The sequence below is a fragment of the Pocillopora verrucosa genome, chromosome 5 (assembly GCF_036669915.1).
Source record: "Pocillopora verrucosa isolate sample1 chromosome 5, ASM3666991v2, whole genome shotgun sequence".
NCBI classification, from domain to species: domain Eukaryota; kingdom Metazoa; phylum Cnidaria; class Anthozoa; order Scleractinia; family Pocilloporidae; genus Pocillopora; species Pocillopora verrucosa.
Window position 1 is genome coordinate 17,430,953 of NC_089316.1, and position 12,878 is coordinate 17,443,830.

Consider the following 12,878-nt stretch of genomic DNA (forward strand, 5'->3'; position numbering starts at 1 on the left):
GGAAGCATGATGTAAAGAATACAGTACAAATCCCAGTTATAACCTTATTAGAGAGAGTCAGGTGAGTTTTCTGCGTTCGCCAACGCCAACTCCTTTGAAATCGCGGATTTAGTTCTAGAGGAAAGTCAAATAATGGCGGCCGCGAAATCTCGCACATATGATTTCTGTTGCTCGAAACGGATTGAAATTTGGCAAGGTTCGTGAGAGAGCCATATTGCGGCCGAAAATGCAAATGAATGGAGTATGCAAAACTTGACGTCAAGAGGCACTTTAAGATTTTTAAGAACATTGAAAGGAAAATATCAAAATAAGTTATATTTACATTGAGCAGCAACTAAACTGAATTAGTTCCATTTAACTCCAGAGCGACATCGTCCCCAATGAGAACAAATGGTGCCCAGTACTTTACTTCCCTGAACTCCCCAGACTCTCTCATACATTTCATGGCTTGGTTAAGAGCTTCACTGACCCTCCTTCCTTTCACTAGTTCTTTATAGAAATGTTTCATAAACTGGAAAGTAGCCTCGTCATCAATCCCCCAGAGGGACACCAAAACGGAACGAGCCCCAGCACCTAAGAATGCTCGAGCAATGCCAACCACCCCCTCACCCTTTATTTGCCCATGAGCACTATGACAACAACTCAACACAACCAACCTTGCCCGCAGCTTAGCTTCTAACACATCTTTCATCGTCAACAAAAAGTCTTTCTCCTCAAGATGAAGGGATTTCCCAGCTGGGTTTGGGGCCAAAATAATTTCTCCTGTTTCCATTCCGCCATGGGCGGCGATGTGCACCAAAGCAACCGTAGATAGTCGCTTTAAGACTTCTCCTTTAGACGCCTTCTCTCCAATGAGGGGAACTGTTCCTAGGATTCTCCCAATCATCTCTACTTCTTTCTTTGCATATGGCAGCCGACAATACTTTGTTCCTTTATAGACAATTCCATTTAGGTACGGATCTCCCACTAGAAGTGCGCCTTTCGTATTGTGGAAGTCAGCTGGACAATCAGTAACTAATTTCAAAGTAGTCAAGGACGGAATCAATCTGATTCTTAAGGAATCGCACAGATACTCCTGCTCTGGGTTAATCAGTGCTGCATAGGGTATCAAACACAATGAACCCTCCGGAACGAGAATGAGGTCATCTCCATGGACCAGGTCAGCAATAGGAGCAATTATAAGGTCAAAAAACCTCTTTAAACTCTCCTTTGATGAAACAGGCTGAGAAACACTGCAAGAGGCCTTTTCAGTCATGCACTCCCCCTCACGCAACTGAACAAGCGAGCGATTTTCAATTTTGACGCCAGCACGTACACCAATTTCGTTCAAGGCAGTACTGTGTAGAGTCGTAAGGAAAGCTCTCACATCTTCTTCTGAAATATCTCCTACCTTTCTTCTCCTCAAGGTGACTTCTTCATCCTTTCTTATAACCCAGAAAATAATCTCTTGTTTATCAAGAGCTATGAAAACTGTTGTTGAAGGAATGGATCTAAAAGAGGAGCCACTTGACTTTCCTGAGAAATGAGACTGAGAGTATACCTCTTGACACCCATAATTTTCTTCCATGAGATCTTTTAAAGCCTGTGCCCGTCCACCCTCAGCAACTCGCAAGGCATCACGAACTTCACCTTGGCTTAGATGGAGACGCCACAAATTATTGTATACACTATTATACGTATCGCGGTAGCTAATTTTCCACTCGTCTTTAAACCGGAGATGAGCCCTAATTTCATTGAGCTTTGACAAACTGGAAATAAAGCAGTCAAGGGCACTCGAAAACGATCCTCGATCTTTAGACGTATCATTAAGTAGAAAGTACGCATGGCCAAGATTTCCATAAGCCCGTCCTTCTCCAGCTTTATCCCCCACTTCTTTTGCAATTTGTAGGTGACACTCATGGTACTCGATTGCCTTATGAAAATCGCCTAAGCTGTCATAGGCATTGCCAAGATTTCCATAAGCCCCTCCTTCTCCAGCTTTATCTCCCACCTCTTTTGCAATTTGTAGACGACGCTCATGGTACTCGATTGCCTTATGAAAATCGCCTAAGCTGTGATAGGCATTGCCAAGATTTCCATAAGCCCCTCCTTCTCCAGCTTTATCCCCCACTTCTTTTGCAATTTGTAGGTCACACTCATGGTACTCGATTGCCTTAAGGAAATCGCCTAACCTTTGATAGGCATTGCCAAGATTTCCATAAGCCCGTCCTTCTCCAGCTTTATCCCCCACTTCTTTTGCAATTTGTAGGTGACACTCATGGTACTCGATTGCCTTATGAAAATCGCCTAAGCTGTGATAGGCATTGCCAAGATTTCCATAAGCCTGTCCTTCTCCAGCTTTATCCCCCACCTCTTTTTCAATTTGTAGACGACGCTCATGGTACTCGATTGCCTTAAGGAAATCGCCTAAGCTGCGATAGGCATTGCCAAGATTTCCATAAGCCCCTCCTTCTCCAGCTTTATCCCCCACTTCTTTTGCAATTTGTAGGTGACACTCATGGTACTCGATTGCCTTATGAAAATCGCCTAAGCTGTGATAGGCATTGCCAAGATTTCCATAAGCCCGTCCTTCTCCAGCTTTATCCCCCACTTCTTTTGCAATTTGTAGGTGACACTCATGGTACTCGATTGCCTTATTAAACTCGCCTAAGCTTTGATAGGCATTGCCAAGATTTCCATAAGCCCGTCCTTCTCCAGCTTTATCCCCCACTTCTTTTGCAATTTGTAGGTCACACTCATGGTACTCGATTGCCTTATTAAACTCGCCTAAGCTTTGATAGGCATTGCCAAGATTTCCATAAGCCCATCCTTCTCCAGCTTTATCCCCCACTTCTTTTGCAATTTGTAGGTGACACTCATGGTACTCGATTGCCTTATGAAAATCGCCTAAGCTGCGATAGGCATTGCCAAGATTTCCATAAGCCCCTCCTTCTCCAGCTTTATCTCCCACCTCTTTTGCAATTTGTAGACGACGCTCATGGTATTCGATTGCCTTATGAAAATCGCCTAAGCTGTCATAGGCATTGCCGAGATTTCCATAAGCCCGTCCTTCTCCAGCTTTATCCCCCACCTCTTTTGCAATTTGTAGATGACGCTCATGGTACTCGATTGCCTTATGAAAATCGCCTAAGCTGCGATAGGCATTGCCAAGATTTCCATAAGCCCGTCCTTCTCCAGCTTTATCCCCCACCTCTTTTGCAATTTGTAGACGACGCTCATGGTACTCCATTGCCTTAAGGAAATCGCCTAAGCTGTGATAGGCATTGCCAAGATTTCCATAAACCCCTCCTTCTCCAGCTTTATCCCCCACTTCTTTTGCAATTTGTAGGTCACACTCATGGTACTCGATTGCCTTATTAAACTCGCCTAAGCTTTGATAGGCATTGCCAAGATTTCCATAAGCCCCTCCTTCTCCAGCTTTATCCCCCACTTCTTTTGCAATTTGTAGGTCACACTCATGGTACTCGATTGCCTTATGAAAATCGCCTAAGCTGCGATAGGCATTGCCAAGATTTCCATAAGCCCGTCCTTCTCCAGCTTTATCTCCCACCTCTTTTGCAATTTGTAGACGACGCTGATGGTACTCGATTGCCTTATGAAACTCGCCTAAGCTGTGATAGGCATTGCCAAGATTTCCATAAGCCCGTCCTTCTCCAGCTTTATCCCCCACTTCTTTTGCAATTTGTAGGTGACACTCATGGTACTCGATTGCCTTATTAAACTCGCCTAAGCTTTGATAGGCATTGCCAAGATTTCCATAAGCCCCTCCTTCTCCAGCTTTATCCCCCACTTCTTTTGCAATTTTTAGGTCACACTCATGGTACTCGATTGCCTTATGAAACTCGCCTAAGCTTTGATAGGCATTGCCAAGATTTCCATAAGCCCCTCCTTCTCCAGCTTTATCTCCCACTTCTTTTGCAATTTGCAGACGACGCTCATGGTACTCGATTGCCTTATGAAAATCGCCTACGCTGTGATAGGCATTGCCAAGATTTCCATAAGCCCGTCCTTCTCCAGCTTTATCCCCCACTCTTTTTGCAATTTGTAGGTCACACTCATGGTACTCGATTGCCTTATTAAACTCGCCTAAGCTTTGATAGGCATTGCCAAGATTTCCATAAGCCCGTCCTTCTCCAGCTTTATCCCCCACCTCTTTTGCAATTTGTAGACGACGCTCATGGTACTCGATTGCCTTAAGGAAATCGCCTAACCTTTGATAGGCATTGCCAAGATTTCCATAAGCCCGTCCTTCTCCAGCTTTATCCCCCACTTCTTTTGCAATTTGTAGGTGACACTCATGGTACTCGATTGCCTTATGAAAATCGCCTAAGCTGTGATAGGCATTGCCAAGATTTCCATAAGCCTGTCCTTCTCCAGCTTTATCCCCCACCTCTTTTTCAATTTGTAGACGACGCTCATGGTACTCGATTGCCTTAAGGAAATCGCCTAAGCTGCGATAGGCATTGCCAAGATTTCCATAAGCCCCTCCTTCTCCAGCTTTATCCCCCACTTCTTTTGCAATTTGTAGGTGACACTCATGGTACTCGATTGCCTTATGAAAATCGCCTAAGCTGTGATAGGCATTGCCAAGATTTCCATAAGCCCGTCCTTCTCCAGCTTTATCCCCCACTTCTTTTGCAATTTGTAGGTGACACTCATGGTACTCGATTGCCTTATTAAACTCGCCTAAGCTTTGATAGGCATTGCCAAGATTTCCATAAGCCCCTCCTTCTCCAGCTTTATCCCCCACTTCTTTTGCAATTTGTAGGTCACACTCATGGTACTCGATTGCCTTATTAAACTCGCCTAAGCTTTGATAGGCATTGCCAAGATTTCCATAAGCCCATCCTTCTCCAGCTTTATCCCCCACTTCTTTTGCAATTTGTAGGTGACACTCATGGTACTCGATTGCCTCATGAAAATCGCCTAAGCTGCGATAGGCATTGCCAAGATTTCCATAAGCCCCTCCTTCTCCAGCTTTATCTCCCACCTCTTTTGCAATTTGTAGACGACGCTCATGGTATTCGATTGCCTTATGAAAATCGCCTAAGCTGTCATAGGCATTGCCGAGATTTCCATAAGCCCGTCCTTCTCCAGCTTTATCCCCCACCTCTTTTGCAATTTGTAGATGACGCTCATGGTACTCGATTGCCTTATGAAAATCGCCTAAGCTGCGATAGGCATTGCCAAGATTTCCATAAGCCCGTCCTTCTCCAGCTTTATCCCCCACCTCTTTTGCAATTTGTAGATGACGCTCATGGTACTTGATTGCCTTATGAAAATCGCCTAAGCTGCGATAGGCATTGCCAAGATTTCCATAAGCCCGTCCTTCTCCAGCTTTATCCCCCACCTCTTTTGCAATTTGTAGACGACGCTCATGGTACTCGATTGCCTTAAGGAAATCGCCTAAGCTGTGATAGGTATTGCCAAGATTTCCATAAGCCCGTCCTTCTCCAGCTTTATCCCCCACTTCTTTTGCAATTTGTAGGTGACACTCATGGTACTCGATTGCCTTATGAAACTCGCCTAAGCTGTCATAGGCATTGCCAAGATTTCCATAAGCCCGTCCTTCTCCAGCTTTATCCCCCACTTCTTTTGCAATTTGTAGGTGACACTCATGGTACTCGATTGCCTTATTAAACTCGCCTAAGCTTTGATAGGCATTGCCAAGATTTCCATAAGCCCGTCCTTCTCCAGCTTTATCCCCCACTTCTTTTGCAATTTGTAGGTGACACTCATGGTACTCGATTGCCTTATGAAAATCGCTTAACCTGTGATAGGCAATGCCAAGATTTCCATAAGCCCGTCCTTCTCTAGCTTTAATTCCCACTTCTTTTGCAATTTGTAGGTCACGCTCATGGTGTTCGATTGCCTTATGAAAATCGCATAGGTTATCATAGGCAATGCCAAGATTTCCAAAAGCTTGTCCTTCGCCAGCTTTGTCGTTCGCCTTTAACTTTTCGGTACTTTGTAAATTGTCGCCTACCCACCAATATGAAAAAAGATACTTTTTTCAGAGGAAATTAGAATTAATATAGCGATCATTAACGGACAAAAAGTTTCTTTCCTTATTTGAAATTAAGATTTTCATTTGCTTTCAACTTTCCAATTTGAATTCTATTCAAATATCCCTACAATCAAATGTAGATTTTTTTTTTTATTTAACCAGTGGTTTAATAGGAAACCTAAGAAATGCGTTTGTAGCTTGATAAATTGTAGTGAGTCTGAACCCGGATGAATTTTATTGCAAAAGCTTTTCCAGTCCTTACCCAAGATTTATCCCTCAAATATGGAAAAAAAAAACCAGATGATCTTATCGGGATATCCTTCTCTCCAAGTTGTCTTAAGGCTGGTCTACATTAGCAACGGAATCGCAGTCCCAGTCGGAGTCGTTGGAGCACTTCCGACAGAGTGAAAACTAAAAATCAGTGTCATGAGTGGAGTCATAAGCTCAACAGAACCAAAGAACAGGATCAGAGTCGGAAAAATGAGAATGGTTTCGTCCGATTCCGCTTTGAACCGTGAAAAGTCAATTGTTGGAGTTGAAGACAGAAGTGGAAGATCAAACAAGTTTGATTTCAACTTGATCGTACTGCTCTGCATTTCTCAATAACGACTTTGACTCCGTTGTAGATGAAGACCAGCCTTTAGGTTATGCCATATTTTCGGCCGTTAAGCTATGCTCACGGGAGACTTATATTGAAGTGAAAAACTTATATTAAAATCGCCCGTCACAGTTTGAGGATCATTCTTAAGAAATGTTTCCCCCCCTCCTACATTCCACAGAGCACCATAACCTAAACAAACATATCCTAACATAGGTCTCAATAGACCCGAAGGCCTTAAATAGGTTTAAATGATGAAGGCAGTGAGAAACAGAAGGCGGCCAGATCATCGTGAAGGTGAAACACTTGGATCGTTTTCCTTGGAATACTGCACGAACCTTAACGCAACTTCTGAACTGGGAATAGGTTCATTTATCTTCTACCCCATTCACATCAACAAAACATGTTCAGTTAAACTTTACTTAATCTAATTCGTTGCAAACGGATATACTTAAAAAAAATTAAACAAATGAATTCAAATTTAATCTTTATAAAAAGATGAGTATTTTCAAGTATTTTCAATTCCTCCTCCCTTATAAAAGACTAAAAGCATTCGTTTAAATGTGTGAAATGAATTCATATTTTTAGTTTCCGTTGACAATTCGTTCAAGTGGGGATGGACCCAGAGTAAAAGAAATATTTTAAAAAGTTTTGACCGATGCATCCGGCTGGTGACCATAAGATTCATGTTTCCATTTCGAAAATTACAGATTTAAGTTCATTTCAAAAATTACAGATTTTAATTACATTTCGTTTAGCAAACTATTGTGTGCCCCCGCTACGAATCATCAAGACATAAAACAACGGTTAAATAATGACATCACAACAACTAAGGCAAGGATGCATGCGGACGCCAGACGAGAGCTCTGGATTGTTAGAAAAGTGATCCGTCCGGGCAATCAAAACTTTTGGTTCTAGGAATTTGCCTTCACTTGTTTGTAATGTCTCCTTTAACAATTTTTGCAGTCTTTTGCAGAAGATGCTTGCTAGATCTGCCTCATTTCTACAGCTTTCTTGTTTAAATCAAACAGTTTTGTTTTTTTTTCTCCTATGCCGCCATTACTTATCTGAATGCCTCTCTCCCACAATTAATTTTTCACTCTCCCACGCTGAATTTTCGAGAAATTTCACCATAGCACTTATTTGATCTTAATTCTTTCAGGTTAATTTCTACCTTCAGATGCCAGAAAAGTCGTTTTTTCTTTTATTTGACTTAACTGACTTCAAATATTGTACCTAACGTTTCCGAGAAAAAAGGTTCTCAAATCTCCAAAAGCACCCGAGTTATTTAGGAAAAGGTAATTTGGAATAAAAGTTAATGAATCAGGAAGGTGTTATAATCTCGTACCTGGGCGACTCTCTTAAGAGAATTTTCATGGCAATCGCTCATCTCTTTTTCATTTTATTTGCACATTTTGTTTACATCGCGCACTTGACAAAATTCACTAAAGAAAGCTCTTTGCTTATGGAAAAATCTTTGCTCATGGAAATATCAAAAGCAGAAGAAAATCCCTGGTTAAAAAAAAAGAAACAGAAAAACAGGCCCTAAGAGGAAATAAAGAGTACCATTCTGTCAAGAAAAGAAAAAAAATCTTCAGTGAAAGCGACTGGTAGTGGCGAAGCTCCACGCTGGCGTCCAGATCTTGAACAAAGGAGTCGCGTCAAAACAAAATTTGCCATACATAAATTTCAAATCGAGGTTTCCTACTACTCATGGAAGTAACCGGCCTTGATACATTCACATTAACAGTCGCTTTGAATCGTAATTTTGAAAGCTGTCTATCGATTCGTTGTCTTGGTTCTCAGCACAATTTCCGGTTTTTCCATTTTAGCGTGGGGCTTTTTCTTTGCCTTTGGGAACTTTGCCCATTCTTGTGCCACCCTCCTCAATGCCCAAATGAAGGTATTTAGTGACCGATTTTCGTCAAATTTCGCCGCAACATTCCAGGAATAATAAAAAATGAAAATGTGTCGGAAAATTTTGATATGTGAAATATTTGTCCCGTGGCGTCCATTTACGCAACACGCCTCGCGTATTTTTAGCTACTCCGACTTAATATGTCGTTAACTGGACAACCAATCAGAATATCGAAAAGGGCCCAACAAAGTTTTGTTGATTGATGCCTTGTGAATGAGACTGTGTACTCATGTTGCTAAGCGTCGAAAAAAACCTGGATCGGATCACAGATCGGATCATAGATCACGGATCGGATCACAGAGCACAGATCGGATCAGGTTAATTGACACTCGAAATTTTGCGTGCAACGCCAAAATAAAGTCTGCGTGGCATAATGGAGGTTTTTTTTTTGCCCCAAAACCCCATGTAGTTACTTTCACGCTGTGTTCAAAGAGGAGTGTTGTGTAGTGCTACCATGGACGAAGGCAGGCGAGAGGTACGTATCCTTCATAAGTCAGTTATTATTATTATTATTATTTTTTTTTTTTTTTTCATATCATCTCACATGCTACTTTTCCTTTATTGTATATTATTTAGCACACGCGAAAGGAGAGGCAAACAACGAGGTGAAGAGTAGGACTGTTTTAGATAAGACTACCTGTTAGAGACTGTGCGATAAGTTAATTGTTCTTAATTTGATTGACATTTACAAGCGATTTCGTTTCTCTATACATAATCAAACAAACATGTATGCGGCACGTATTTCATCGACTCATATATGGCATTGATCCACATGCTTACTACGGGACGTTTAGTTCGGGTTTCTTTCGAATAAGCTAGGAGCTGTGAGTGGGAGTTCACCAAAGCGTCGTGGTAAAATCGCTAAAACAAGTGAATAAATTGTGACTTAACAAGGAAGCTTGGTACAGCTTTTCCACGTTTTCGACATACTGAAGTGCACATAAGCGATTTATGTAGTCCATGTCATACACATTAATAATTTTATTTTCTTGTATGAACTTGTTAATTTCCAATTTACCTGAATTTCCTTTTTTACACTCTAAGCAACCTAAATTCCACAAGTATATTGAACTAATGATCAAAGAGATAACACAATATTTTTGTCGATTAGTCCAGTTCTGAAATCATCATATATCTGCTAACACTAAGGAAAAGTTTTCACATTTTCCGGGGAAAAAGACCACAGAAATGCAAAACTGCAGCCGTAAAAGAACACATTTTAGTCAAACGAGAAAAGTAGCATTATCTAGAGGTAACTATTAGTGTTTTAAAACATTGAGATTTGAAGTATACCAGAAACGTGAGTGCATGTTTACTCCCCGGTAATTGGTGAGAGTTTCCGCTTATAATTTTCAAAGACAAAAAAAACATCAAATCACGAGGAAAAGTAAATCACACCACCATACATATCCAAAGAGCGAAGATCTGTAAAATTCCAGCATGTTTGCAAAAAGATCGTATTTCAAATCGACAAAGTTTCACTGAGCGCGTTCAGGATTAGTGTTGTGATTTCTTTTGTTTAGCTCGATTTTTGGCGAACCATCGAGTTTGGATTTGAGTTAGAATCAAGTTGAACTTCGAGTTAAACTTTGATTTGGATTACGAGTTTAACTTCGAGTTGATCTTCTTTTTTACGAGAAAAAATTAACTCTTAGAGCCGAAGGAATAATTATTTGTCCCTGATCAGGGCGTTACTAAATTAGCCTTACACCATGGAAACTCAAGGATCAGACCGCCGAAAAACTTTAGACCCTTCATTCCATCTTTGTGCGATTTCAAATTTAGTGTGCTCAACGATTTAAATCGCGATGTATAGTATTACATCATTTCCGTGCGAGTTAACTTTGGTCTATTCTCGGAGAAAGAAACGAGGAGATTGCCAAATTTAAATGGCTTTTGTTGGCAACATGAAATGAAATACTTGTGAAATTTCTCGAAGTTAGATGTGTGTTTCGTGATACTTTTCACAACACGGTGGCCGGCTACCCGTGTTACCTTTGAAATAATTATATCGTGCCAAAAAAATGAATGGCTCTAAAAGAATAAAACTGCACAAGCAAAGGTTTGCGAGTATAACAAACATCAAAATGGTTCATCGGTGATCTCAACTTGTGACGCTTTTCCGTCGTAGTTTCGGCTCTTCTTGATTTGCACTTTGCGAGTTTCTGTCTGACTTATCGGAAGAAATTAAATGTAGAAAGGTAATTAAAACTATTGTTTTTAATTCAGATTCGTAAAATCCCGTCTTACTCGATATGTTTTTCATTCAAAACTTGCGTATTGACGTTCTCTTGTTCTCAGCATCCCGTCACAACTTAGCATTCTCGTGAACCAGAGCGAAAGCGCTAAACTCTGGAATAGAAACGAACTGTGAAACTTGATAACGTTTGATTTTTCGTTATTGTCTTGAAAAAGGTGTGAAACATGGAATGCTAGATATGCGAGTGTGAAACGCGTGAAAGCTTTAATTATTTTCACTTCATTGGAATCCCGATTGCTCGAGTCCTCGATTTGTTTAGACACTGTTGAATTTTATTAAATTAGAAAATCAAACTGAGTTATTATTGTGACTGGACGCAAAAGTCTTCACTATTGTTATGACGTGTCGTATCAATGTTGATTGGCATCAGAAGAAGCAAAGATTTATTGTAACAATTTCAGCAGTTCGAATGCAGTAGTTTGCTCGCGTTTAGTTCTTGCGTATACGGTACGACTCGCTATAATAAATGCGGTAGAATTGGAACGAAATGGCTGTTTTTCTTTATCTTTATTGAGGAATGTTGTGTTGTTTTTGAGATGAACATCGATAAATAGAATTGCAAATAGAATTAGTTGCCAAATATGATACAAAGGATGCTTAAAAGGAACGTTTGGTAGAGGGGTCCAAATCTGCGAAGGGGTGTCCAAGTCCATTTTGACAAGACCTTCCTTGTTTTGTGCTTTGGAAGTCTCTGTGATTGACTTACAGAAAGAAATCAAATTTAGGAAGATAATTAAAACGATTGTTTTTCTTCCTATCTGTTAGATCGTCCCCTTGTCTCTTTATGGGCTACAACCGCAAAAATCTTGGAGTATTTAGAAATTTTATTGTTATCACCACCTGAGAAAAAAAAAAAAAAAAAAGAAAGGAAAACTTAGAATGTTTGGAGAATACGAGAAAAGTTTGTAAACCACGAAGCGCTACCAAACGTGGTTGATATACGCCGGTAAACCGATAGAAAGTGTGATTTATTGCTTAAATATCAGCATTTACCTATGTAATGTGGGTGATAAAATTAAAATCCATTTATTCGAACTATTTTCATAACACTCGAGATGTAACTCGAAGTTCAACTTGAAATCCAACCCAGTTTAACTCAAACTCGAATTCGAATCCAATCTCGAGCATACCACAATCCCATAAGTTAAAATGTTCCTCGACGACAGATTTTTCAGTGCAAAGTAGATAAATTTTGGGTGTGGAAAATGGCATGTTTTGGAATAAAATTGGATCATAAAATTGGGGCAGCATTTAGAGAAGCGGGTAGCACATCCCCACCAAATAATCTGAGGAAGCACGCTCCAAGCATACAGATAATGGCAACTGATTATTAATACATGTGTTGACCGTTTAACCGAAACTTCCCCTCACATTCTCCAGCTTAGTTATTTTAAAATGCTGCATCAACTCTTCTTTCATTTCATTTCTTGGCAGGATTAAAAAGTTCAGAGCCAAATTCCCGAAAGAGGTACCAGATTAAATGAAACTCCGAATTTTTAAGAAAGGGAAAATCACTGAGAGCGATGCATCTGTGTCTCTCTTTTTATATTCTTTACAGTGCCTATTTTCTTAGACTAGGATTTTCATTGTTTGATAACGGACGAAAAATGTACTAAAAGCTGTAACACACTTTGATACAATAGCAGGTCTGTAAGTTGGCGACTAAAAAAGAAAGCAAAAATAAAACTGAAAATAAAGAAAACATCGTGTCGATGTCGATAGCTTGTACGCAAATTAACTTACACCTGTATGACACTGACGTGAACTTATCAATGTACTTTAAAATCATTTGTTTCAGGGCCACTTCAGGAGTTACCTTGTCCGTTCTCTTCTTTCTTTCCAAGACCGGGTGCTTGTGTATGTCTTAATGTGCGTGTGGGTAGTGATTTGCCCGCCCAGACTAAGACCGTTAAAGAATTCTGTGTAGTTTTCTCACGTAGAAGTAAAAGCTCGATGGTGGACTGAGATGGGGGCTGTTAGTAATGATAATTTTATGCAACTCTCAGTTCTTATTGTTGCCATCCCCCCTCCTGACCGACTTCCGAGAATTCCTTCTCGCGGGAGCCCACATCGGGAGCATCAGAAATCACAGATC

At 40.5% G+C, this 12,878-nt stretch overlaps 1 protein-coding gene across 3 annotated transcripts in view; it reads right to left on the bottom strand.

Annotated features, from left to right (window-relative positions):
• The window catches only part of LOC131791961 (tetratricopeptide repeat protein 28), a 166,647-nt gene that overhangs the window by 2,437 nt on the left and 151,332 nt on the right, over positions 1–12,878 (bottom strand). For all 3 annotated transcript variants that reach the window (XM_066167157.1, XM_066167156.1, XM_066167158.1), the window contains one exon: positions 323–5,982. In XM_066167157.1, coding sequence (XP_066023254.1) covers positions 335–5,982 — 5,648 coding nt within the window. In that variant the 3' untranslated portion in view covers positions 323–334. The remainder of the gene's footprint in view (positions 1–322; positions 5,983–12,878) is intronic.